General features: G+C 50.7%; 1 protein-coding gene across 7 annotated transcripts in view; it reads right to left on the bottom strand.

Annotated features, from left to right (window-relative positions):
* The window catches only part of XXYLT1 (xyloside xylosyltransferase 1), a 161,831-nt gene that overhangs the window by 66,440 nt on the left and 69,676 nt on the right, over positions 1 to 25,715 (bottom strand). For all 7 annotated transcript variants that reach the window (XM_064578611.1, XM_045903130.3, XM_064578760.1 and 4 more), the window contains one exon: positions 1,011 to 1,143. In XM_064578611.1, the coding sequence (XP_064434681.1) occupies positions 1,011 to 1,143 (133 nt within the window). The remainder of the gene's footprint in view (positions 1 to 1,010; positions 1,144 to 25,715) is intronic.

Here is a 25,715-nt window from a genome sequence, read left to right as displayed (position 1 = left end):
TTAACAAAAACTTGTAGGTGCCTCTGCTCTTCCTTTCCTTTGTTTCCACCATAAGACATACAGTCCACACACGAGAGTGCACACAAGCGCGTGCACGGCCCCCCAGGGAGAGGGCTAACATCACACTGAGTACTCCAGGGGCACTCTGCACCCAGGTCATCGTCCCCACCAGGCCCCCACCGCTCCAGAGGGAACACCGGGCCAGCTGGGGGGATCATCTTTGCCTTGGTTTTCCTCATGATCTTTGCCACATGGCGTATATCCCCCCAGATTGCAGTTCACTTTGCACAGCAGTGCCTGTGGCTACTACCGCTTGCTCATTTTTGCTTTTGTATAGTACTCAGTTGGATGAGTATATTTCACTTGTCCCTTCTGCTATCTATGGACATTTAAGTCATTCTCAGTTTCTGGCTACTGCATACAAGGCTGCAGGGAACATTCTTGGACATGTCTCCTGGTTCTCAGATGCTGGGGTTTCTCTACGACGCACACTTGACAATGAAGCGCACGGCATCACGCAGAATGTGGTCTTCACGGCGATGAGGTAACCCCAACCAGTGCCCCAAAGCTGTGCTGCCTTCCCCTCCTTACGAGACACTGATAAACCCGTTCTGCTTAGACAGAGGAGGGGTCACTGGAGACTCAGAGGCCAAGAAAGCCTAGTTCATTGTCAGACAAGGCAATTAAAGCTATATCCTGATACCTCCTCTGTAAGGCAAAGCCCAAGACTTTAAAATTCTGAGCTTAACCAGAACCAACCAACCAAAACAGCTCGGCTTTCTGCGAGAAAAATGTTACAAACTCCCCAAAAAGAATGAGGCAGCATCTACAGCTTCAGGGCAGACCCACCCACCCACACTATTAACCATATGCAATAAGCACAAGTGTGTCTCTAAGAGATTTAAGTGCAGATCAAGAGATTCAAGAGTGTCTACCGATAAAGCAGGACAGGGGAAAGAGGAGGGATGGAGGGGGTCCTGGACACCACTTCCCCTAGGGCTGCCGCATACCGGTATACTGGCTGCATCTCTCTCGCTATACCAATGACGGCGTCCGGCAGGAAACTGTCAAACTCCTCAAACAATTCCCGGATGTTGGTCTTGTACTTCAGGTCTAGGTCCAGCTGAATTATCCGCAGGATCTCTGGAGGAAAGAGAAAGAACACGATAAGACACAGACACACATCCTGGGAGGCTCAGCCACGGACAGAGAATGAGTGGGGGGTGCAGAAACAGGTATCAGATCATTCTTGAGGTCACCGAATGATGCAAAGTTATCGCTGGAAACAAAGGCCCTTCATCCACCAGCAACCCTCTCTGCACCAAAGTCTTCATAAACTGCCCCACCTGTCCTTCCACTCGCAGGCATGCATTGTGTTTAGAACGAGGTGACCATATGCTCTACTTCAGGCCCACTGCCCTGGCGTAATTTTCAACAGCACATCACTTCATTCTCAAAAGGAACCAGTTTGGACGACATGTTATGCGGACACCCTACTGAAAATCAAAGCATACCGGTGTTTCTCCGTGGGGCACAGGTGGTAAATGAGCCACAGGAGAGAGGGCTGGAGACCCGCCCTTAACAGTACGTTCTCAAACCCCGATGTGTGTCGAGTTCGGATGCCGCCAGAACAGCTGAAAGACCTCGGACACTGTTAGGTTTTTATTCCACTATCTGAGAGACAAAGTGAGCTATAATTAGACAAACCGAGTCTCACAATTACCTGGCACATAAGTGCTGGTTGCTTCCGTTGCCTCCAGACGACTCAGGGCGAGGAGGGAGGAGGGAGGGGGGAGGCCCCGGCTCTGTTCTCTCCTCCTCTGCACCACCCCCCCCCCCGCCCCCCGCCCCAAGCCTGAGTCAGCTCCTGTGTGGCAGAGACAGCAGGGGACCAGACCCAGCTGTCCAGGCCCCTGCCCCGCCCCCCAGCACGACTGACACACAGGGGACTGAAACCAAGAAGGGAGGAACTAAGTGCATGACATGGGAGGGGCTGCAGGGGCTCCAAGGAGGGGGTGCTCAGGGGTCAAATGATGCGGGAGAGAAAGTGCTCTGCACTAAGGAGGAGGCCCGAGGTGGGAAGCGGGACATGCAAGTGCAAGTTCCAGCTTTGCTGCTGCTTAACGCTGTGACCCTGGGAAAACGACTTCTCAAAACCTTAGCTGTCCCACTTGTTAAAGTGGGGGTGATACGATGGGGCCCCATGAGCCTGTGATGCCGGGAAGATGAGGGGACAGATGGGAAACACCTTGTATTCAGGCTGCAGAGCACTGCAGGAATCTAGGGTTTGGAGAGTAGGGAATTCACTGACCTCTGAGGCAGTGAAGGGAGACTTCATGAAAGAGGGAGACGTGGGCTGGGTCTTGACATCTGGGCAGGGGTGGACAGCTGAGGCACAGCGACACCCACCATCAGGCTCTCCCCGGGGTGTGACGGCTGTCCGAGGACAGGCTGTCCAGGGAAGCCCTCTGAAGACAGGGACCCTATCTTTGGCATCTTGGCCTCCACCCACTCATACTGCAGGCCTTGGCAGTCAGTAAACACTCAGGAATGTTTGTGGAATTCAACAGGCATTCTCTAAATTCGTTTATGAAGAAATCACAGCTTATGATTCCAGAAAAACTGATTCATCTGTTCTTGTTCTCTTTTCCTTGTGGCACAGAAAAAGAACATTAGTTGACGTCCAACATGAGTGTTTTGAAAAAAAAATTATTTACGCTAGGTGAGAACCCAGCAGCTCAGGCCAGGGGAAAGTGAGGGGGCACCAGAGCCAGCTCCTCTGGCCCTGTGGGAAGGGGGTGCAGGAAAACAGGCTCATCCGCCTGGCTTCACACTGCCCACCCCCACACACCAATGAGTAAAACTGCTGCTCACCCTCCTGCACTAAGAACAGCAATGCCAACCATCCCAACTGAGAAGCCAGGAAAGGTAATGACTTGGGAGTCTGGGGGTCAGGAAGCCATTGTGGTGACTTTGCTGTCTCCCAGAAAGCTGCCCTCCACCAGGAGTGGAGAGTAGGGACAGGCCACAGGGCAGAGCCTCAGGGCACCTGATGCTCTCAGAAGTGGCCCTGGGGAACAGAGAGAAGGAACCCGATGTGACCTTAGAGAAGAGCACCGTGTCCCAGGAGAGAATGTCTAGGAGTGAGAGTTGTAGCCATCAAGTCACGGTGGGGAGGCCCCATAGCACAGCACCCCCCCAGCCATTTTTCTTTTCTTTCTGGCCACCTCCTGTGCCCCAAGGTCCCACATCCAGGGTCTCAGGTGGCTCCTTCACATAGTAGAGCAGAGTACTAATGAGACAGGGACAGGAGGGCCTCATCATCATCCCAAGGAGAGAAAGCACATCATCACAGTTTCTGTCGACGAAGGGGATGGCGGGGGACAAAGGCGTTCGTCCAAAAGATGGGGAGGCCTCGAGGATGTATGGTGGTACTTCTGTGGTATTGACAGGGCTACGGAAGAAGGGGAAATGTCATCCTCAGGGGGTATTTCAATGACACCAACGACAGCCACAGGGAAGCACCCTTTCTGTGAGTGGTTTTTAAGTACCCAACATTGCATAGGCAAAAGCTTATTTCTCCTAACCACCCAATAGGTTGAGTTATTCCTATGTCCCGATGAAGAAACAGGTTTAGAAAAGTTCAAAACTATAGCCCGAGGTCCTACAACAAATAAGTGCTAGAGCTGGGATCCGAACCTTGGTCAGTTCACGTGAAAGCCCAGCACGCCCTTTCCAGCAGACCCTGATTCTCTTCTGATCAGAGAGGAGCTTCTGGGGGGTAGGTCTGGCACCCCTGCCACCCACACGGGGGCCCACAGAAGTGCCAAGGGCCTTGACAGACAAAAAGCAGAGCAACAAGCTGGCCAGACGTGGAATTTAAGGGAAGTCCTCTACAGGCAAGCAGTTTCACTATAGCTAAGGAAACCCCCAGTGCGGGGGAGGGCAGTCAGTCAGCCGGGCGCCTTTCTAGAAAGCCTACCATGTGTGCTGTGTGTACTCCCTGGGCCTTCAAGGTCACATACATCCAACCTACTCTACGAGGAACAGCCCGAATGCCTCCTTCCCTGCCCCCCCCCCCCACCAGGCCCTGGTCAAGGTCATGGGCACTAACACCTGTGTACTGGCCTCACCACCTTGGCCAAAGAGAGTGCTTCTTGAGGGCGAGAATGGGCCGGGAGGGCAGAGCTCAGAGACATCCGTGGTCTCCTGAACAACCCAGCTCCTTCATTTGGGCAGAGCCCTGGCCTTGTCTAAAAAAGCCCATCAATAAATCTGAGCACCTTCCTGCTCTCTAGGAACTGTCTGGGAGTGAACCTGGAAAAGGTACATGCAGCCCTAAGACGCAGGAATTCGAGATGCTTTTATAGTTTTAAAACTCCTCGTTCATAAAGTACCTTATTTTGCTAAAAGGTGCTGATATTTCTTTTTTTTTTTTTAAAGATTTTATTTATTTATTTGACACAGAGAGATAGCGAGAGAGGGAACACAAGCAGGGGGAGTGGGAGAGGGAGAAGCAGGCTTCCCGCGGAGCAGGGAGCCCAATGCGGGGCTCAATCCCAGGACCCTGGGACCATGACCTGAGCCAAAGGCAGACGCCTAACGACTGAGCCACCCAGGCGCCCCCTGCTGCTTTTCTTTCAAGAGGGACCTCAGCGAATGAGGTGAACTGCCTAGGAAGGAACGGACTGCTTCACACCAACATGAAAGGACTGGCCCAGTTACTACCTTTCAGGCTGAGGCCGGAGGACACTCCCTTCTATTCTGAGAGCTGACAGCCCTCCGTGCAACCTGTGGTGTTGGGCGGGCATCTGTCCAGACGGTTATTCTTTATGTAATTATGAAGTAAGACGCCAAGTTGCAAATGTCACTGCTGGAAAGAGAAAGATGCCTACCAGGAAGGCTGGAATTGATTAGGGTAAGATTCTCTTAAAGGGCCCTGTTCCTCTGGCCCCTGGTCCCTGCTGTTGTCCCCTCTCTGTGGGAACTACATGACAGGGGTGGGGGCACTATGCTGAAAGGCTCTTCTGAGGATGAGGTAAAATTGGTACATGGCAGTGACAGCCACAGTGATGGCCCACAGGGGATGCTGGTTGGAGGACAGCTGTAATGACAGCACTTAGGACCACTGAGCTTTAAGGAATAAATGAGTGAGAGAATTGACTCCAAAGCAAAGAGATGAAATCTATAAAGCATGGGGAAGAATGTCTCAGAAAAAGGACTAGGCATCTATAAAACTCAAAGCAATGGCCAGCATCCAGGCTGGTTGAATGTCTACCATGTCAGAATCCCGTGAGAAAATGATAAAAACAAACAAACAAACAAACAAAAAAACAAAGAGGACAGAATAATCTAAGATAACAGAGCTGAAGGAAGAGCCAATCTACCCATTATACAGATGGGGAAACTAAGGACCAAAGAAGGAGTGGGGCTTGTCAGAGGTCACACTGGTGAGCTAAGTGGCAAAGCTGATCCCAGAACTCAGGTCTTCTGATTGCCTAGCTAATGCTCTCATGTCAGTCGGCGCCCCCCTTCCATTACCCACTCCCAATATGGGCCATAAATTCCTCAAGAGCCCGAAACATTGTGGCCAAAATAATACGGCCCAAAGGGCTACGCACAAGACTTGACAGGCACCCAATACAACTAGCTCATGGAGGATCTGCATATCACACCATGAAAACGAAACCTGAAGATGAACAGCAGTAGCGAAAGAAAGACAAGATCTCCGTGATCCACATACTGGATAGCCAGCTTTTGGGAAATTGCTCTCCATATTCTCCCATTAATATCAGGCAGGGATGTTAGAAAACAAACAAAACCAACAAATCTTTACATTTCTCTAGGAACACACCTTGAGCTATACTACATTCAAAGGGAGGCAGGAGCCAGACTTCACAGCCAGGAGCCTCCCATGGAGACACAAGCTCAGTGCCTGGTGTGAGGACGACAACAACCAGTAGTAAAACACGGTCCCCCTTCAGCCCCCCAACCACCACCCAGCCATCTTCTCTTCTAGCTGGACCTGTTCGTTCCTGGAAACGTGGTGCTGCAACATCCAATTAGCTGGATGAGGGGCCCTCCAACCAGCCCCTCAAGCTTACAAATCTTGCCATGTATGTGTTTAATCACAAAAACAAGAAGCGAAGTGTGTCATTTTCTCAGGTAGAAGGAAGCTTGCCCATGTATTAGGAAGAGTCGGGGTATTTGAGGGATGCTGCTGGGCATCATCCTCCGATGAGCGCAGTGCTGGCCCTGGCTGGCCAGGCTCCTCGGGAGATGACGGAACACACAGGGGCTCCCAGCAGCGTCACCTCACGGGTCAGCACTCAGAGCTTTAAACACTGCTTCCCATGTGGGACAGTAGCTTGGCTGAGCCAGGCCGTTTCAGGAAATGGAAGAATTGTTGCATCCTGGGTACAGGAGGTGGTTTGGGGGTGGACTGATAAATGTCTGACCATAAGACGGGAGCCACTGATGTATGTTAACCCAAAGTGGGAAAAGATGCTAAGGATCTAGGTCTGAGACCTATTTCCTCTTGAACTTCAACTCCAGGGGGTAAAGGAAAAAATGTGGTACCATCTTCATGAGAGGTCACATCTGCTCACCTCACCCTGTCATGCTCTGGTTTCAGGCTAACAAAATGGTGACACTTGTTGAAAAGGAAAGACAAGACTACAAGTGCTGGCTAAAGATGCAGCTTTCGGGACCTACAGACCCCATTATCATCTATGACCACCCTGGCCCTGGACAGCACTGAGGAAGTTCCTGACTGTCCAAGTGAGTGTTCTCGGGGTTCAGGAGGCCCAGCTCGGATGCTGCTGCCTGAGGCCCCGAGCACCAGCCTGGCTGGGCCCTGGGGGCCGCTCCTCTGTACCAGTGCATCGCAGAAGGCAACATGCACGGCCTCAGAACCAGCTGGGAACTTCCCAAGTCAACATTCCCCTGTGGAAAGGGTCGAGACAGCTCATCATCAGCCTCCAATTAAACCAGTCACAAGGCATGTCATCTGACCATGGATGGAATTACAATCCAGAGTGAGTAATTAATGATCGCCAAAAACAAACAAAAGGGGGAAAGAAGCTTCCTCTCCTCCCCCCTCCTTTCTCCTACCCCAGGAACCATTCCTGGGGGACGCATCTTCACACGCACAAAACAACATGCAACAAAAGAGACCAGGACATTAGGAAAAGACAGACATGCTTGGGTAAGCCCTGGGCCTACCATCCTGGACAACAAACGGGCCTTCTCTGAGGAGCAGGTCAATCATGCAAGCGCCTTCTTTCCCTCTGTGTCTTGAAAGAGCGTCACAGAGCTTCCCAGAGATAAATATTTATAATACATCAAAGGGCTTTCAGCTCAGAACACCAGGCCTAGCTTTCCATTAACCAGGACAGCGTTCAGGGAGAAGGGGACACTGTGACAACCTGGGCTCTGTGAGGTGTCATAAGGCTGAGACTCTGGAAGCAGCTGCTCGGGAAGGAAGCTTGATTTCTCACCGTCCACCTGGAAATACTGTAGCAATCATCCTCTGGGGCTTCACTGCTGTTGGGCAGGACTTCTGGCTTGCAGGAGCCGAAGGGCAACCGAAAGGGGTAGAGACCTGCTCTAACAGTAGGAGGCCCATGGCCCGGGAGAAGCTGTTTTGAGGCCTGAGGGACAGGCCCAGTCCTGATGCGCCACGCCAGCCACCCTGGACTGGCTTCTGCTGCGGGGTCTCAGGCTGTCACATGGTAGACCCGCCACCACAATGCACCGACCCCAGCTGTATCCCTGAGGGCATCTGCACTTGGAATGGGTTGTGGTGGTTCTCCTATCCAACCGAGAACTTGGGTCACTTCCCAGCTGGGCTTTTCCCTGTGCCCCCAAAGCCCCCTTCTCCACTGCCTGCAACATGTAAGGCCCGGCTGCAGGAAGCTGGCTAACTATGAGGGAAGCTGCCACCAAGGAACACGGTGGAACATGCCAAGGGTCCGAGGCCTTGGGCACCAACTCCTGGGGCTCCTCCAGCCTGGTCAGCCAAAGGGTCCCTCCCTAGGAGCAGAGAGAGGGCGTCTGTGTGCCAGGCCCAAGACGGGGGCTTTCCACTTGCTGACTCGGCTCATGAACTTGCACTACACTTCTGTCGGGTGGGCATTAGTACTTCCTGTGTTCAGATGAGAAACCCAAGGCTCAGAGAGTTTGGGCAACTTGTCTAAGGCAACATAGCGAGGAAACGTCAGAGTTGAGATCACAGACTTCCTCACTGGATAGTGTGTTTGATCCATCACACACAGGTTTCGGAGAAAAGCCTTCAGACATCCCCGGAGTCCCTTTTAAAGTCCCCCTATCTTTAAACACAAGAAATGCTGTCACATCAAGGGTGAAAACATCAGACAGCTCTAGGCCACCCTGGCGTGGTGACTGGGACTTTTGTGGGCAGAGAAGGGGCTCCCACTTCCCACAACCACCCCCCTCAAAACCCCTACCCTCAGTGAGCTGGAAAACTCCTGGGGTTCCCTTTCATTGAGCGGAGACCAATGGAGAAATTTCAGGAAAAAGGGGTTTCATGCCACAAAAGCTGAACGGAAATTTTCAATGACCATAGTCGATCTGTATAACATATATTATTATACTCAGGTAAGCATCCAAATACTCCGAGATTGGCATGATTATTTCTGCGTGACAAATGAGGAGATGAGGAAGTATGGTAATCAAGATCACACGGCTGGGAAGCGGTGGAGCTGGGGCTCACATCGAATCTGTGGGGCTCTTAAAGCCCACGCTCACTCTTCACCCCCACGCTACCCTACCCTCCAGCCCCCGGATGGCCATGCGCACAGCAGGCTTGGTTCTGCTGGTGCTGCTCAGTCAGGGCGCCCCTGACTCTCCCTGGTCTGCTCTGTTTTCCACATCAGCAGACGGCTCTGAGCGAGGAGGGAAGGGAGGAAATGGAGTTCCTAAGAGTGATTTATACAAACTGTTAGCAGCGCTGGTAAAAGGTTTGGGCGCCAAGAGGTTGAAATTAATGACCACAGTCAGTTTTATGTATTAGCTATACAACAAATTCTTTCTTCCAGTCCTCCTCCTCCCCTCTCAAAATTAAGCATGGAAAACTGACTGTGAGCTATGGGCCAGCGGTCACATTTTTTAATAACCATCAGCTCCTGTTTTGTGGACAAAACAAAACAAATTATTATGAAAAGACACAGTTGTTGCCCCAGCAACAGTGTGACATGCGTCTCCTCCCTCACCCCTCAAGCCTTCAGAGACTAGGTATATAAATCATATCCTTTAGGATAGGACAGAATTGATTTCCAACTTGGCTGAAAAACTTTAGAGACGTATATAATATACGACCACACGTACAACACCTGGTCTCCGTTTTCCTCTCACTTCCACTGCCAGTATGAAATTATAGCTCAGGCACTTCTTTACGAATTTCAGTCTGCAGAGGAAACTGGATTTTAGATCTGGAAAGCAGAATATCCCCCTTTCTTTCATTTCTATGGCATAGATGTCCGTGGCCCCTGCTGACCTCTCCACAGCTTATGGCTCTCTGGGGTCTGCTAGAGAGTTTATTTTTTATCTGCAAAAGCTTAAGCCCTGCTTCCTATTTGGGGCACGACCACATTCTCACTTCGTTCACCAACCCTGAGACTGATGCCTGGTCTCTGCTCTTCACCAGCAGGCTTTTTTCATAGACCTCTGGGGATGGCCGCTGTAGCAAGCCATCCTCTTTGGGCAGAATTAACAGGTGTTTTCTGAAAATAGTGATCTGGTTACCATGGGTCTGCCCGAACAGTCACAGATCAACTTTCCAAATGGCTCACTCAGGTTCTTTGAATTGGAATTGTGGGGGCTCCTGTTTGTAATCTCCTCTGCCCTCTCTTTTACCTCCCCCAACCACTCTCTCCCTCTTTCCCTGCATTTGAGCCCAGGCCACACTTGCAGATTCACTGTAAAATCAGGAAAACTAACCAAGCAGCTCCTCATCCCCATGCTCTGTCCTGCCACATACTTGTGCCCCTGGCTCAGCCAGCTTGTCAGGGCCTGTCCACCGCAGCCCTGCCCAGTAGGCTTCCTCAAATGACAATGGCAAGGACAGGACTGATTGCTTGTATTTTTACAGCACCTAAAAATGTTCAAAGTGCATTCCCAACTCACAAAACTATGCTTCAGCTCATTTAAACCTTACGACAACCCTTGGGGACAGGTGCATCCGTATGGGTTGGGTCCAGCTACTGTTAACAGATGTCCAGTAACAATGGTTTGAATAACACATAAGGCCAAAGCTAAGTCATCCAGGGATTGTCGGGATGCTTCATAAAGCTATCAAACGTCCTGGCCCCTTCTACCTTTCCATTCTGTTATCCTAGTTCTGGTTTCCACTCTCAAGGTCTCTGAATGGTGCAAGACAGCTACCTGGGCTCCAGTCAACCAGGCTGCATTCCAGACAACAAGGAGGAAGAAAGGGAAAGGTCCCCCCCCCTTGCCCCCTGCAATAAGGCAGACCCTTCCAACAACCTCCTGGAAGTGCCTAATTTAGTCACATGGCCACACCTAGCAGCAAAGGAAGCTAGGAAATTAATGCTTTTACTGGGCATAATGTTGCTCCCAAACAAATGGGATTTGCTTATAAAGGAAAAAGGAGAGAACAGACAGAGAGCAGAAACTAGCAGTCCTTCCACGGCTGGCATGAAACTCCCCCTACTCTACAGATGAAGAAACAGAGGCCCAAAGGAGTAAGTCTGCTGAGGTTACACAGTCAATAACGGCAAAAGAGGAACCAGGTGCATGTCATCTGACCCATGCCCGCACGCCTCTCCTTGTCCACACAGTCCCCTCCCCGCAATGGAGCCAATGGTGTGCGCCTGCCCGCACTCCTGCCCGCTCACCTTCCAGACCTCTGCTCAGCCCTCACCCGCTCTTCGCTGGCCTACCACTGAGACTGTGCCCGCCGGCCTGGGGCTGCCACCCTGAAGGACTCCTGTCCTCCACCACTGGCCTCACACTTCCCTTCCAGCCCGGCTCTCCACCCGGTGTCCCAACGTGTCTCTTGGAATCCAGACATGGTCACTAGTAAGGTGAACACGCCAGAGGTAGCCAGACCCCACAGAGCCGGGCAGACCCTCCAAGCAGGATCATAATCCCCAAACGGTCTCTGTAATGCCATGGGAGTTCTGTGAGCACCATACCTCACACGGGGGCACCCATGCCACCTCTTAACACTGTTTTTGGTGACAGGCCTCTTGTGTGGCCAGCACATTGTTCCATCCTGGCGCTGAATGCACACTCCGTGCACACTGCCTGGTCATGCCCTAGGCCAGGACACTGACCCAAGGGGCCCTGATGACAACAGCTATGCAAGCAGGGACAGTGTGGCTGGCACCTTAGCCATCTTTCATGTCACTAAGAAAAACTGTATTTTGGCAGTTCTTCCTGGTATGAACGGTGAATCCTTTACTCTTTCCTGCGGCTGAACTTCCTGAGTCCGTTCCACTCCACAGACTCATCCTTCCCTTCGTGGGGTCCTGCAGGCCACCACTACCCTCAGAGGCCCAGGTCGCCTCCTGCCCCCTCTCTAGCTGCGCACAGCAGAAAGACCTGCAACCGTGACGGGGGCGCGCACTACTGAGAGGTTTGCACAAGGAAGGAAGTGCAATCTGGCAGAGAATTGCCAACTTTCCCCCAAGGAGAAGCAGCCCACCTTCGGGGATGTGAGCAGGTTCTCCTGGGACTTGTGGGGCAGCCGAGGAGAGAGTGGCCCGACATCATTCCTTGTGCCCAGAAATCCACAGCATGACAACTTTCACAGAGAAAAAACAGTTTCTCCATATTGGGAACCCAGAAATACCTTTCTGAGATTTATATGTGAAGACCTACCCATTCCCTTACCTTCTGTATCAGGAGAAAAAAATATGGTTTTAATCTTTTCAGGAGCAGCACCTGTGGCCCCGTGACAGTTTGCAGACTGACTTGGCCAATGGTCAATAGCTCTTCAGGCTTCCTGTCTCCTGAGCCAGGCCTCTTGCCAAAATGTCATGTTATTTTATTGATTTTATGCTACAGTTAAAAAAAAAAAAAGTGAACTATCTATCATCACCCATAAAATGAGGTTCCAAAGGCCAGATACTGAGCTAGGTATTTTTATGTGTTTTACCTCATTTAATCCTTATATGTAGGGTTTATTATCCTCATTGTATGGGTTCTGCCACCAAGACCATCTGCATTTCAATGCTTTCATCCCTGTTTACCAAGGTTAAGGAGAACCCCACAGGAGCCCAAGTCTGCTGGGTACTAAGAATTACCCAAGAATAGGAAGAGGTCACAAGACTCCATTCTAACTTCCATTTAAAAGACCAATCTGCCTTCCCACAGAGCAGGGCACTCAAGAAACCCTCTTTCTAACTTGTTCCCATCCCAGACTCTACAATAGAAAAAATTCTCTCTACCAAACTGTACCTAAGCACTAATTAATTAATTTCCCTGTTTTAATTAAATTTTAATTTCATTTAATTAACTAGTTTCTATTTTTTAATTAAGTAAAATTAAAATTGTTTCCATTTTTAATTAAGGACATAAAATTTAATGCCAAACTGACATAACTGCCGATGATAGCAAAAAAAAAAAAAAAAAAAGAGAGAGAGAGAGAGAATTTAGGCTCTAAAATATTTCAGTATGTATTGCCTGGGAAACAAGACCACTCTCCTAATAAGAGTACAATCACCAAGCCCAGGAAATTAACATTAATACATCACTGCCATTTAATCTATGGCCCCATTCAAAATTTGCCAATTGTCCAAAAACAAACACAGAAACAAAATTCATGGTTCAGGATGACATACAGTGGTCCGGTCTCTTCTGCCTGAAGTAGTTCTGCAGTCTTTCCTCATCTTCCACGGCTGGGGACAATTTGAGGAGTACAGGCCAATTGTTTTATAAAATCTCCCTTGATGTGCATTTGTCTAATGTTTCCTCACAATTAGATTCAGGTTATGCATCTTTGTCAAGAACAGCACAGAAGCAAGACTGTGTTCTTCTTGCTTGATCACATCAGGGGGCACAGCATGTCAATCCGTCCCATTATCGATGATGTTAATTTTTGATCATTGTGAAGTTACCACTTGTTCTCTGTAACAACAGCATTATGGGGGGAAACATTTCCAGACTATGAAAATATCCTCTTCCTGAACAAGTTTGTGCCTGCTCTGGTTCAGCATCCATTGACTCTTCTCATCTGAATAAAGGATTACTATAATGGTTACCAGCAATCGGTGACTTTCCAATGCCTTCATTCCCTCTGTGTTTATTAACTGGTATTCTACCGTAAAGAAGAACTTTCTGGCATCCCCACTTATAGCAGGTCGTACCAAGCAAATTCTTCCCTGACTGGAAGGTTCTGGTGCCACCCACCGCAGGGGTCTTAGACAAGGAGGGAATGTCAGGGTTGCTGTCATTGGGACTTTAGGTCCATCCTCCTAGCACCTCCCACCTGGCTGGGAGACAATAACCCTCTTGAAAAACCTCCAGCAGCACCATGCCCTGGTGCATTCTCATAAAAATAAATAATTGAAGAGAGAAACAAGTATCACAGTTTCAGAAGGCAACACCACCCCACCCTGGCTTTTCTCTGTTTTGTAAAACAAACAATGCCATGGGCTCGACCTTATTTAATGAAATGTGACTTCAGGAACTTTAGGCAAGTGTGAGCAGACAGGGCATGGGGGTAGAGGGCTGACTCTGCCCCTACGTCCAGCCTTGAGCAAGCCACCTCTCATCCGGGCATCGGTTCTCCCAGACTGTAGAGACAGGAGGCTTAGGACAGATGCCCTCCAAGACCCTTCCCGGCCCTGCCACCCGTGATTCTGAACAGAGGTGGCCCTTTCCCCCCACTCATAACCCAGCAGCTTGTTCTCAGAAGAACACAAGATATACAGATTAGGCACAGGAGATGGGCCTTGCTCTGTTGACCTCAGCCGTGCCAAGCCAAGAAAGCCATAAAGTCCCCACTGTGTGCCAAGTACTCGGACAGTGTGGAAGAGGTTCAGAAAGGAAGGGCATTGTTCCTAGCCTCATAAACTGCAACTTACATTCTCTGCTGCCGCCACTACCACTGCTGTTTCCAACATCCCTTATGACCATTTTTCATGGTGATAAATATTACATATGAAATTCACATTGATTTAGTACCTACTATGTGCCGCACACTAGAATGCTTTTAAATCGCCCAGCTTCCATTTAACGAATGTAGAGAACTAAGGTTTATAGTAGCCAAAGAACTCGCCCAAGGTCATACAGCTAGTGAGTGATGGAGCGGGAATGCACACTTTAGGTGTAGGTGGTTCTAGGGTCTGAGTCCCTTTAAACAGGTTTACTTCGAAGTCCACCCACACCCATGCCAGGTTATCTGTTGCTGGTAACAAACCACCCCAAAGCTGGCATCTTCAGTGTATGCTTATCCCTCATGGTTCTGTGGGTCAACTACACTTACCGCTGGTTCTCACAGCTGGGGGGGGCGGGTCTCTCTCGTGGGGACGGTACAAACAGGGGCGGAGGCTGCCGTCGGCCAGAAGGCTGGGCCAGGCTGGACGTCCCTATTACTCACGCTGCTAGCAGTTGCCACTGGTTGTCGGCAAAGAGTGCTCCGCTGGGCTGTCCACTGGAGCACGGTCATGGGGGCTCTCCCGGGGGTGTTGGCTTTGCCCGGCATGGCAGCTGGATTCCAAGAGGGAGCTTGCCGAGAGCAAGTGTTCCGAGAGACCCAGGCAGAGAGTGCGTGGCTCCTGGTGACTAAGCCTTCCAAGTCCCCTGCCGCGTCACTTCCACAGTATCTTATTCATCAAAAACGAGTCAGAGGGCCGGCCCAAATTCAAGCAGGGGGACTACATGAAGCTGCGAGCACTGGGAGCCATGGCTGATGAGACAGGTCATCTTTGGAGCCCAGGTACACAGAGCCTCGCCCCATAGTGACATTACAGATTATTTACATGTCTTCTTTATGGTCGTCTAAATTTCTACCACACATATGTATTCTTTTTTTTTTTTTTTTAAAGATTTTATTTATTTTTTTGACAGAGACATAGCGAGAGCAGGAACACAAGCAGGGGGAGTGGGAGAGGGAGAAGCAGGCTTCCCGCAGAGCAGGGAGCCCGATGTGGGACTCGATCCCAGGACCCTGGGATCATGACCTGAGCCGAAGGCAGACGCTTAACGACTGAGCCACCCAGGCGCCCCATACATATGTATTCTTTTGTAATCACTGAAACAAATTAATATTCTAAAACATATATAATGTTTAATACATACTGTATGATTATCAGTATGTTAAACATATACAAAGTTTTATGTATTTATGTGTGTATACATATATATATATATACACACACACACGAGACTGGGAGAAAATGTACACTTTTAAAAAATACTTCTCATCTTCTCAAAATGGACATGTATTGCTTTTAAATTAAAAACATTTTTAAAGGGATTAACTACTTCCTAGAAAATATCCATTTTCTGGCAACATGTATCAGATTTAAGGCATCTGCCATGACCTCAAGATTTTTTTTAGGATTCCTTCTCAAGGTGGCTAGAGTTACCTGTTTTTATAATCTTTTTCCTAGGATCAAGTCCATTTAGAGACTTCTGCCTTCCTCCTACTTCACCACAAGGTAGCTTTCTGGATTTCCAAAGGTATTTCTTTTTTTTTTTTTTTTTTTTTTTTTTTTTAAGATTTTATTTATTTACCTGACAGAGAGAGATCCAGCGAGAGAGGGAACACAAGCAGGGGGAGTGGGAGAGGGAGAAGCAGGCTTCCCGAGGAGCAGGGAGCCCGATGCGGGGCTCGATCCCAGGACCCTGGGAACATGACCTGAGCTGAAGGCAGACGCTTAATGACTGAGCCACCCAGGCGCCCCGGTTTTTCTTTTGTAAAAAGAAAAAGAAAACAAGAAGCTGCGAGTTACTCTCATCTGATTTTTTTCCTGCCATTTATGTAAGTATATTTCTGCTACATTTTCCACACCTCATCTTGCCAACTACATCTTGGAAATCCAAGGCCAATGGCAGGTGCTTTGGGTATCTCAGCAGCTTAGAAAAACCCTCAAGTCTACTGTGAGGAGTCTTTCTTTCAGAGGCCAATTTGCATTCTCAGAACTCTAGGACGGAGGGAATCCAGAAAAGAAAGAGCAGCCGTGAGATACACGAGGCATGGGAAGTTCAGTCAACTCTCTGCAGTAAAGGGGGTTAGCCTGAGGCGGAGCAAGCCCCTCTGGTCAGGTAAATGACGGTGAGAACCTCACCATGGAAAATGGGGGCTGAAGGTAATACAGCTGCCACTGCCCCAAAACAGAGAGTGCAACTGAACCCCACCCCAAAGGCAGGCCAGGGGCCTCCCTCTGAGTCATGGCACCAAAGGGCAGTGGTAAGCCTGGACGGGGCACTTCTGGCATTGAGTAAGCAGGGAACTGGGGCAGGAGGTGTCAGGAGCGGGAACTGAGTTCTCCTGGCAGCCCCACCTTCCCAAAGGCAGGCAGGCTGTGCTCAGCCCTGCCCCAGGGTCCTGCTACCAAGCCTACCAGCAGTAATGGCTCTAGGAGCCTAAGAGGCTGATTTGTTGAGTCATTTGGCACTATTTTTACCCAGTCACTTTCCAACCATAAGCCCACATTTCAAATTTCATTGTTTGGGGTGGATCAAGAAATTCAACTTGGCCTTTCTTGTGGTTTAATTTCCTGCATGCCTGTATGAAGGAAAAACAGAATTCCTATGGAAACATGACATTTTAACCTTTTCTTGGCAGGATGGTGTCCAGATTTTTGGTGTCTCGGCTGTTGTCCTAACCTACAGTGCTCTGATTCAGCAGGGAGGCCTTGACCTGCCCTGTTCTCTGCTCTACTAAGGCAGAGTGTCCCACATGGCAGTGTTTATGGTCTGGCTAATGGAAGACTAGGTCAGGGCAAATTTGTTTATGAATATGCCAGTCCATTATTTTTTTTTTTTTTAAGATTTTATTTATTTATTTGAGACAGAGAGAATGAGAGAGACAGAGAGTACATGAGAGGGGGGAGGGTCAGAAGGAGAAGCAGGCTCCCCGCCGAGCAGGGAGCCCGATGCGGGACTCGATCCCGGGACTCCGGGATCATGACCTGAGCCGAAGGCAGTCGCTTAACCAACTAAGCCACCCAGGCACCCATGCCAGTCCATTATTAAGGGTTGATGCTGCCTCTGTGCAATTCATATAACAGTTAATTGTGACACGCTTAGTCATTAGTGAGCAATACCCAGGTACGGAGTTCGGTAACTGTCAGTGACAGCAGAGTTGAACAAGCTGAAAACGATTCCCAAAGGATTTCAATGATAAAACCGGGCATGACTCCGTGGTCATAGGAACACCAAACACATACCAAAAGAAAAAGGAATGTTCCTTTTCTGTGGAAGCCAGAATGAGTCCTGTTTTTTTTTTTAAAACACTTTCATCTCCACTCCTATCTTAAGTACAGTTGCAATGCCTGGTTAACTTTAATACCTTTGATATAAATGGTCTCTAAAACTTCAAGGTCTTCCTGACTGCCCAAAACACTTCTAGCTCAGGCAGAGCTATGATCTTCTGTTCAAGGATGGAGCCCCCTTTTCAAAAGGAAAATCCAGAACTGCACCAAATTTACCTTCTGCGTCTCATGAGAGGCTTGACATGCTATAGAAAAAGCAAAAAGTCAGTGTTGCTAGAAATACACCACTCGGGGGGCGCCTGGGTGGCTCAGTTGGTTAAGCGACTGCCTTAGGCTCAGGTCATGATCCTGGAGTCCCGGGATCGAGTCCCACATCGGGCTCCCTGCTCAGCGGGGATTCTGCTTCTCCCTCTGACCCTCTTCCCTCTCGTGCTCTCTGTCTCTCATTCTCTCTCTCAAATAAATAAATAAAAAATCTTTAAAAAAAAACAAAAACAAAAAAAAAGAAATACACCACTCGGGAGTAGACACGTCCCCAGAGGCTGACAGTGTGAGCACAGCCCTGCTTTCCCTCCCAGTCCAGGGGCAGCACAGAGCCAGGCCCTCTGAGTGCTCAGCCCACCAAGCCCGCACACGCCAGCAACGCACTATACAATTCTAAGACTTGGGATGCTTTTCCCATTCATGACGGATAACTTCGAATTCTTTTGATCATCCAACAAATATTTATTAGCCCCCCTGCTATGTGCCAGGTGTTCCAGCCACTGCAGATGGAGCAGGGAAGACAGCTCAGGGCCCTGCTTTCATGTCAGTCCCAGTCTAGATGAGACGACCACACAGCAGTGAATGCTGTGGGGAGAAGCAAGCTGAGGAGGGGGGTGCAACATGATATGGTGAGGGGCAAGTGAAGTTGAGGAGACAGAGAAGGCCTTTTGCACAAGCAGCATTTGAGCTGAGATCCGAACGATGGGAAAAGAGAAAAGCCAAGATCCAGGGGAAGAGAGAGCAGAGGGAGTCACTGGTGAAAAACCAGGGCCGGCCTTTAGCACATCTGTACGAAAAGGGGGTGTATTGAAAGTTGTGGCCAGAGCGTGCGGTGGGCAGGCATCAGACCCACCAGGGGACTCTAGCAGGGCAGAAGGGTGGCCTGACTGGGCAGCCTCCCCCCTCTGCAGACCTGGCACTTCTCTGTGCCTCTGTCCCCAGCCAGGGGTCCTGGCCTTGGACGTGACGTGCCCCTCGGGCACCCCGGCTCTCGGGGCTGTGCTCTCAGCAGTGAAGATGCTCAGCTTGAGAGCTGTAACAGAGCTCCCCCATCTAGGGAACTGCTTCTGTCACCTAGTTTCTAGGGGGCTGGGGTCTGAAGACAGAGGAAGCAACTGTGGCTCCTCAAGGAAGGCCACACTCCCCATCCCCAACTCCTCCCTGTCCTTACGGGCCGGTTCTGGTCCTGGCCTCGGCTCTCCTTCGTGCTATCGCCACAACAGTTCCTTTCCTCCCACCGGCTGGCCCGGGAAAGTCACACAAACCAGAGCCTAATGAGGGTGGAAAACAGCACCGTGGGGCCCCCCTCTGCCACGCCCGCCCCACCCACATATCAGTACATGGGAGGAATCAGGTTAAGTGACCGTCAAGGGCAGGGAGACCAGAAAAGTGGCCGTAAAAGCCCACAGCCCGGCAGCCACCTGTAAAGAAGTCCGGTGTGGGGTGGGGGTGGGGGTTAATTCATTCAATTTTCATTCAATTATTAGTTGAATAAATATATGACATCTGGCTCTCTGATTAGGCAAAGCAAAACAAGGTCTCTGCCCTGGAACGGCGCACAGACTAGTGATAGAGATGAAGTAACAGCAACAACCAGCACCCAAAGACACCTGCGCTCAGGGTCCAGGGCGTCGGAGGGGGGTAGGCAGTGCTGTGGGCGCAGCGAGCAGGCACACCAGAGAAGACTCGTTACTCACTCGGGCCTTGTCCTGGCCAGCTCAGGATGCCATAACAAAATACCACACACTGGGTAGCTTACACGAGAGACACTGATTTTCTCACAGTCCGAGAGGCCAGAAGTCCACAACCTCGGTGCTGACAAATTCACTTTCCCCTGAGGGGTCTCTTCCTGCCTTGTAGATGGCCACCTTTCCCCTGTGTCCTCACAGGCCTTTCCTCTGTGCTCGTTCAGAGAGAGCCACGCTCTGGCCACTCTCCCTCTTCAATAAGGACACCAATCCCATTTGACCAGGGCCCCACCCTTATGACCTCATTTAACCCTAATATCCTCCCAAAGGCCCATCTCCAAATACCACCACCTTGGGAGTTGGGCTTCCACATCTGAATTTGGGGGGTATACAATTCAGTCCACAACAGGCTTTGACGCACTGATAGGCACCAGAGTTTTTCTCTGTGGGAACTGGAATTCCAGGAGAGCCTGGCGTCAGCAAAGGCAGGGTCATGCGAGCTTGGAAGCCCTGCTGGGAGAGCAGAAAGCCAGCCAGCTTGGTTCGGGTAAAGGACTTGTGAGGGGCACAGGGGAGGTGAGGCTGCTAGAGAGGCGGTCTGGGGGCAAGGGATGGCAGGGAGCCAGGGGCCTGCTGAGCAGAAGGGTCCGGCCTGTGTACTGCAAAGCCCTCCCAGGCTGTGTAGAGGGGCCAGACTGAGAAGGGGGACAGTTAATGGGCAGCTGTAACAGTCAGGACAAGAGAGGAAGAGGCTCTGAATTAAAGCCATCGTTCAGACTGGTGTGAGGCTGCAGACAGAGGAGCTCAAGCTTTTCTGGGACTGGCTGACTAGAGCCCAAGCCTGGGGGGTGGGAAACAAAGCTGAGGTCCCCCTACTTGGGGCTGCTTGGCCCACCCCCCTCTATGGGTACCAAGAATCTGCCTAAGTGCCACGGACACAAACACTCCATGTTCTCCCACCACCCAGTGAGGAGGCACTGGCCCAGCACAGCGTGGCCCTGCCCTGCTACGAGCTGGGGCCACACACAAAGGGTGGGGGCCTCAACGAGAGTATTCACAGATAAAAGGGGGGGCTCTCTCCAGCGGCTCTGAAGTCAACAGCTCCTGAACAGCCTCCCCGAAGGCTACTTTGCTCCTTCTGACTCCCGGGACAGAGAAACCGAACAAAGAACAGAACTAATGCTGGGCGCCTGGGTGGCTCAGTCGTTAAGCGTCTGCCTTCAGCTCGGGTCATGATCCCAGGGTCCTGGGATCGAGTCCCACATCGGGCTCCCTGCTCCGCGGGAAGCCTGCTTCTCCCTCCCCCACTCCCCCTGCTTATGTTCCCTCTCTCGCTGTGTCTCTCTCTGTCAAATAAATAAATAAAATCTTAAGAAAAAAAAAAAAGAACAGAACTAATGCTTACCAAGCCACCCAGTGGCCCACCCTCCACAGGGCCCCAAGGAAGGGCAGCTCCTTCCGCCCATCTTGGATGGGAAGGTAAGAGGAGCTTCCAGATGTTCTGGAGCTGGACACATGCCAGTGACCCAACAAGCAGCATTCCTGATTCCTCATCAGTGGTTCTGGTGAGGCCAGGAAGCCAGTGTGGCTCACGGGGTCCCTGTCACAGTGGTCGGCCATTGTGGCCCCCGGGTCCACTTCCTCATCTGTAGAATAAGGGGCGAGGCCTGGGGGTCCGTCAGGCCCCTTCCAGTTCTAACCCTACAACCACCGACACAGTACCTACACGGGGAGGCCGCTGACTTTAGTGGTGCCTGATGCCAAATGACACTGAGGTTTCTAAGACTTGGCCAAAAAAAAAACCACTTCCCAGGGCACACTCAATATATGCCTAAAAAACTGGCATGACACTATATTTTTATTAACTGAATCCTATTTTCTCAGTGATGAAAAGCATCATTTCAAAGCTCTTTCATTTTCCTTTCTGATTTTCAAATGGCCAGTGAGCTTCCTATTTCCCCAAAGTTCCTTCCTCCCACCATCCCCACTGCACCAGGCAAGCAACTTGGGGTAAAATACGAGCTCCACGGAATTGTATTTAAAGGAATCTCTTTGGATGAAGTGAGCTTCCATTTACAAAGCAGGTACTGCTCTGCTCCCTACCAAGCACCTGCTCCTGCCAGAGAGTCCCTCCTGTTGCCTATCAGAGGCCACCACCCCTTTTCCCTGAAGGACAGTCACCAGCCGTCACTCCTGGGATGCCTCCTACAGGTGATGAGACCACAGAAGCGGTGTCAGCAGGAACACTACAGGGCATAGCCTTTGGCTCCCTCACTTATAGGGGGTACAGTCACTGAGCCAGCGGCTGGACAGGAAGCCCATGGCACAAGGAGGACACGAGGCCATGCAGGCACTTCTCTGGTGACTGCCTTGTTTTAATGAAGCCTATGGGTCATCCCATGTCAGCGTCCTATAAACCAAGTCTCATGGCAGCCAGGAAATGCAGCCTCGCTATCGGATGTCAAGAAAACCTCACAGTCCCCACCCCATTTTATCTCAAGTCACCAGACCCTCAAAAGATGCACCTTTCAGGGTGCCTGGGTGGCTCAGTCAGTTGAGTGTCTGACTCTTGAGTTCGGCTCAGGTCATGATCTCAGGGTCATGGGATCGAGCCCTGCCCAGTGGAGAGCTCAGCCAGGAATCTGCTTGAGATTCTCTCTCTCCCTCTCCTTCTGCCCCTCCCCCCATGCATGCTCTCTCTCTCTCTCTCTCTAAAATAAATATATATTAAAAAAAAAAAAGATGCACCTTTCACTTCCCTCCCTAGGGGCTGAGGAGAGGGGTCCTAGGATTAGGACCCTACAGACCAAGCCCAAGGACTTGCTCATACTCTCTTACTCTAGGTACCCCATTCTTTTTCTTCTTAGGACTTTTCACTATTTGTAATTACATATTTATTTGTTTATTTACTTATGGCCGGCCTCTCCCATGAGACTGTAGGCTCCACGAGGGCTTATAATATCAGTACCCAGTACCATGCTTGGCACAGCCCACAACTACTGTTTTTTTTTTAAAGATTTTATTTATTTATTTGAGACAGAGAGAATGAGAGAGACAGAGAGCACACGAGAGGGGGGAGGGTCAGAGGGAGAAGCAGACTCCCTGCCGAGCAGGGAGCCCAATGCGGGACTCGATCCTGGGACTCCAGGATCATGACCTGAGCCGAAGGCAGTCGCTTAACCAACTGAGCCACCCAGGCGCCCACTACTGTTTTTTAAAGAAGGAAATACAAGACTCTCCCAGAACCAGATTCACTGTGAGGAAGCTATCCACTTAAGGAGCTGAGTGTCTCATGGGGATGACTAGAAAAACAGCTATTCCAAAGAGCAATCAGGGCTGTGTTCTCAGGGCCACAGAGGCAAACAGAAAACTCTGGGGGGAGAGGGGGTCAGGCGAGGACACCCAGGAGGTGATCCTCAACCCAAGTACTTAGAAGACAAGTGGCAGGATCTGACAAGTAAAAAGAGGGCCCACAGGTCAACAGAGCACAAAGCAAAGCCAACCAAAGGGAAAGGTGGCCACCTGGACCACTGCAGCAGGCTCCTAGAGGTCCGGCCAGGCCAGTGTTGCTGGGCATAGGGGTGTGGCAACTTACCCACCAGAATGTCAGTATTTCAATTTTTTTTTTTAAGATTTTTTATTTATTTATTTGAGAGAGAGAGAATGAGAGACAGAGAGTATGAGAGGGAGGAGGGTCGGAGGGAGAAGCAGACTCCCTGCCGAGCAGGGAGCCCGATGCAGGACTTGATCCAGGGACTCCAGGATCATGACCTGAGCCGAAGGCAGTCGCTTAACCAACTGAGCCACCCAGGCGCCCCCAGTATTTCAAATTTTTATGACCGGAGTAGCCATACAGTCTGCATGGACTGAGCATCAGCCCTGTAGATAGGAAAAGAGAGCAGAGCCATCAAGAGATAGGTGTGAGAACTGGTGAGACCATCTGACAATCCCAGGGGAAATGAGGGAGGAAGGGAAGTGTAAGAGGAGTTCTTTGTTTCTGGCTCGGGCAACCTATGATCTGCCAAGATAAGGAAAGGCAAACTTCGGAGAAGAAGATAATCAGTTCTGTGATACCTGTTGACTTTGACGTACCTGTGGGACCTTCAGATGAAGATCTCTAGGACCAGTCCTAAAGGGAACTTTCTAAAAGCAGGTGTCAGGCAGATACAGACATAAGGACGCTGCTAGTGCACACCCATACCCTGTTCTCCTGGCTCCCTGCAGTCACATGGCCATCCAACTCGTTCCCGGATAATGGACCATGAGCAGCAGTGATGGGGGTAACTTCTGGACTGGAACAGTGGGAAGCCACTGTACAGCCCCGTCCCCTCTTCCCCTGCGAGCTGTGAGTTCCAGGTGGTGTGGCTGCAGGATGGAAACAGCCTAGACCCTTGGGTTATTGCTTGAAAGGAAGCTGCCCTAAAGGGCTATATGCCCAGAGTGAAATTTGCTTGGAGGGAAAGAAACATAGGTATTAAAGCACTGATATTTCAGGGCATGTTTGTTACTGCAGCCCAGTCCAGCCTCGCCTTACTAATGCAGATAATGTCAGCATATAGTAGCTCAGTCAAGGCACAGATAAGGTGAGCATGCAGAATCTTCTATCGGCTCACACACCTAAAAGATAGGACGTAATTTTAACAATGGGATCACACTCCAGTAATGACCTGTAAGGATGAAGGACACTCTTGCCCCACCCTGGGGTGCATATCACAGTCTCAGGTAGAGGAGGGCTACACAGAATGTTGAAATCCCCTCCAGGTAATTCTATTATTTTTGGGCTCATACTCCACCCCCATGATCTGAGAATAACTGGGATGAAATGTGGAGAAGCGGATCTTGAAGATGAACCTGGGTTCTGTTACTCAGTCCCAAACACAGCAATCCACGCTTGTGAACCATCAGTGTGTCCCACCTCTGACACTCTGGGATTACTCCATTAGTCTATCGCGCCCCTCCCTCAGCTCCTCCAGTTCCCCGCATCTGGACACATCCTGATGTCGGAGAGGCTGGGGAAGTGGAGCAGGGCAGGACATTAGTTTGTATCACACCACAGCTTATGTGCACTGACTCCCTTATGCTTCCCTAGGGACTCTGAACAGTCAAAAGGCAGAAGTATGCAGCTGGAATTGACAATGTAAGTCAGTAAGAAGACACCAAAGTCACTGTTCCCATAGCAACACTCCTTACCTCACAGAACACATGCCCACAGAGTCCGCTGAAAGTGTGATATTAGACGCAGGGCATGGCCACTCAGAACCAAGGGGCAGGAATGCCCAAACCCCTGCCTGGGAACGGATTCCCCGGGCCTGCGGACACAGCTGACGTCCCCTCTGCCGCATGTCTGGGGCCACCTGCCACCCCTCTCTCTGGACCCTCACATCAGCGCATCCAGCTCGGGGCTCTGCCCCTTCCTCAGGCTGCAGGGGGTGTCTTCCTGCCGAATTCCTCATGCTCGGACACTTTGCTGGTGATCCATGCAGACTTGCTCCCTCCCTCACACTGTTTATTACATAATCCTACCGTGGGCGCATGGGGTCCCATTAGCTGTTTCTGCGTCTGTACCGCTCACCGGGCAGTCTTGCCCTCCTTCTGGCCCCAGCCCTGGGAGCCGGATCTGAGGACGGGCCTCAACGGCAAGCTGAACTCGAATGAGTGAACGCGGGACTCTCGCTTCAGACTTGCTCTGTTAACCACGTCCACTGAGGGTGTGTTAGGAGACACACAAACTCACCGACCAGCTTGCCAAGGTCACACGGCAGAGACACAACAGCGGCATGCTTCCGCTTTCTGTCATTTCACTGCCAACAACTTTCAAGCCCCGTGCCTCCCTCTTCTCCTCTGTCCTGAAAACCTCGGCAAGCTGCTAAGAAAGCCTGGGTGCTCCCTTCTTGGGTGCCAGCAGGAAGTTCAAGCCACCGAACCCCGGCCTGTACAAACCCTCACCCCAACCCCAGCCCCCACCACCACAAGAACCCCAGGCTGGTCTCCTTCCCTGCTCTCACTGGTCATTTCCAGACCAGTTTAGGAAGCCTGCCCTGCCCACCCCAGGAAGTCTCATTATGTGGTCTAACACCACATTGCGGGGGTGGTGGTGCAGGAATTTGCTGTAACCCCAAGCACTGCATCTCCAGCAGGATGCAGCCATCAACTACGAACTGACATGCAGCTACATCACCAGAGGGGCAGTGCCTCACACGCAGAGGTGGGAACGTCGCCCTACTCTGCACTCTGCTTTGCGCCTGTCCCTCTCTCACGACGCCCGCCTCTGAAGTACTCTCCTATCCAGATCTGAGCCCCATACTTTCAGAGGCGCAGAGACCAGCAGCAGCAT

The sequence above is a fragment of the Mirounga angustirostris genome, unplaced genomic scaffold, assembly GCF_029215605.1.
Source record: "Mirounga angustirostris isolate CCGP_5_RB_7025 unplaced genomic scaffold, mMirAng1.0.hap1 SCAF_1, whole genome shotgun sequence".
NCBI lineage: Eukaryota > Metazoa > Chordata > Mammalia > Carnivora > Phocidae > Mirounga > Mirounga angustirostris.
The sequence above is the reverse complement of the archived record's forward strand: the minus strand, read 5'-3'. Positions and strand labels throughout refer to the sequence as shown.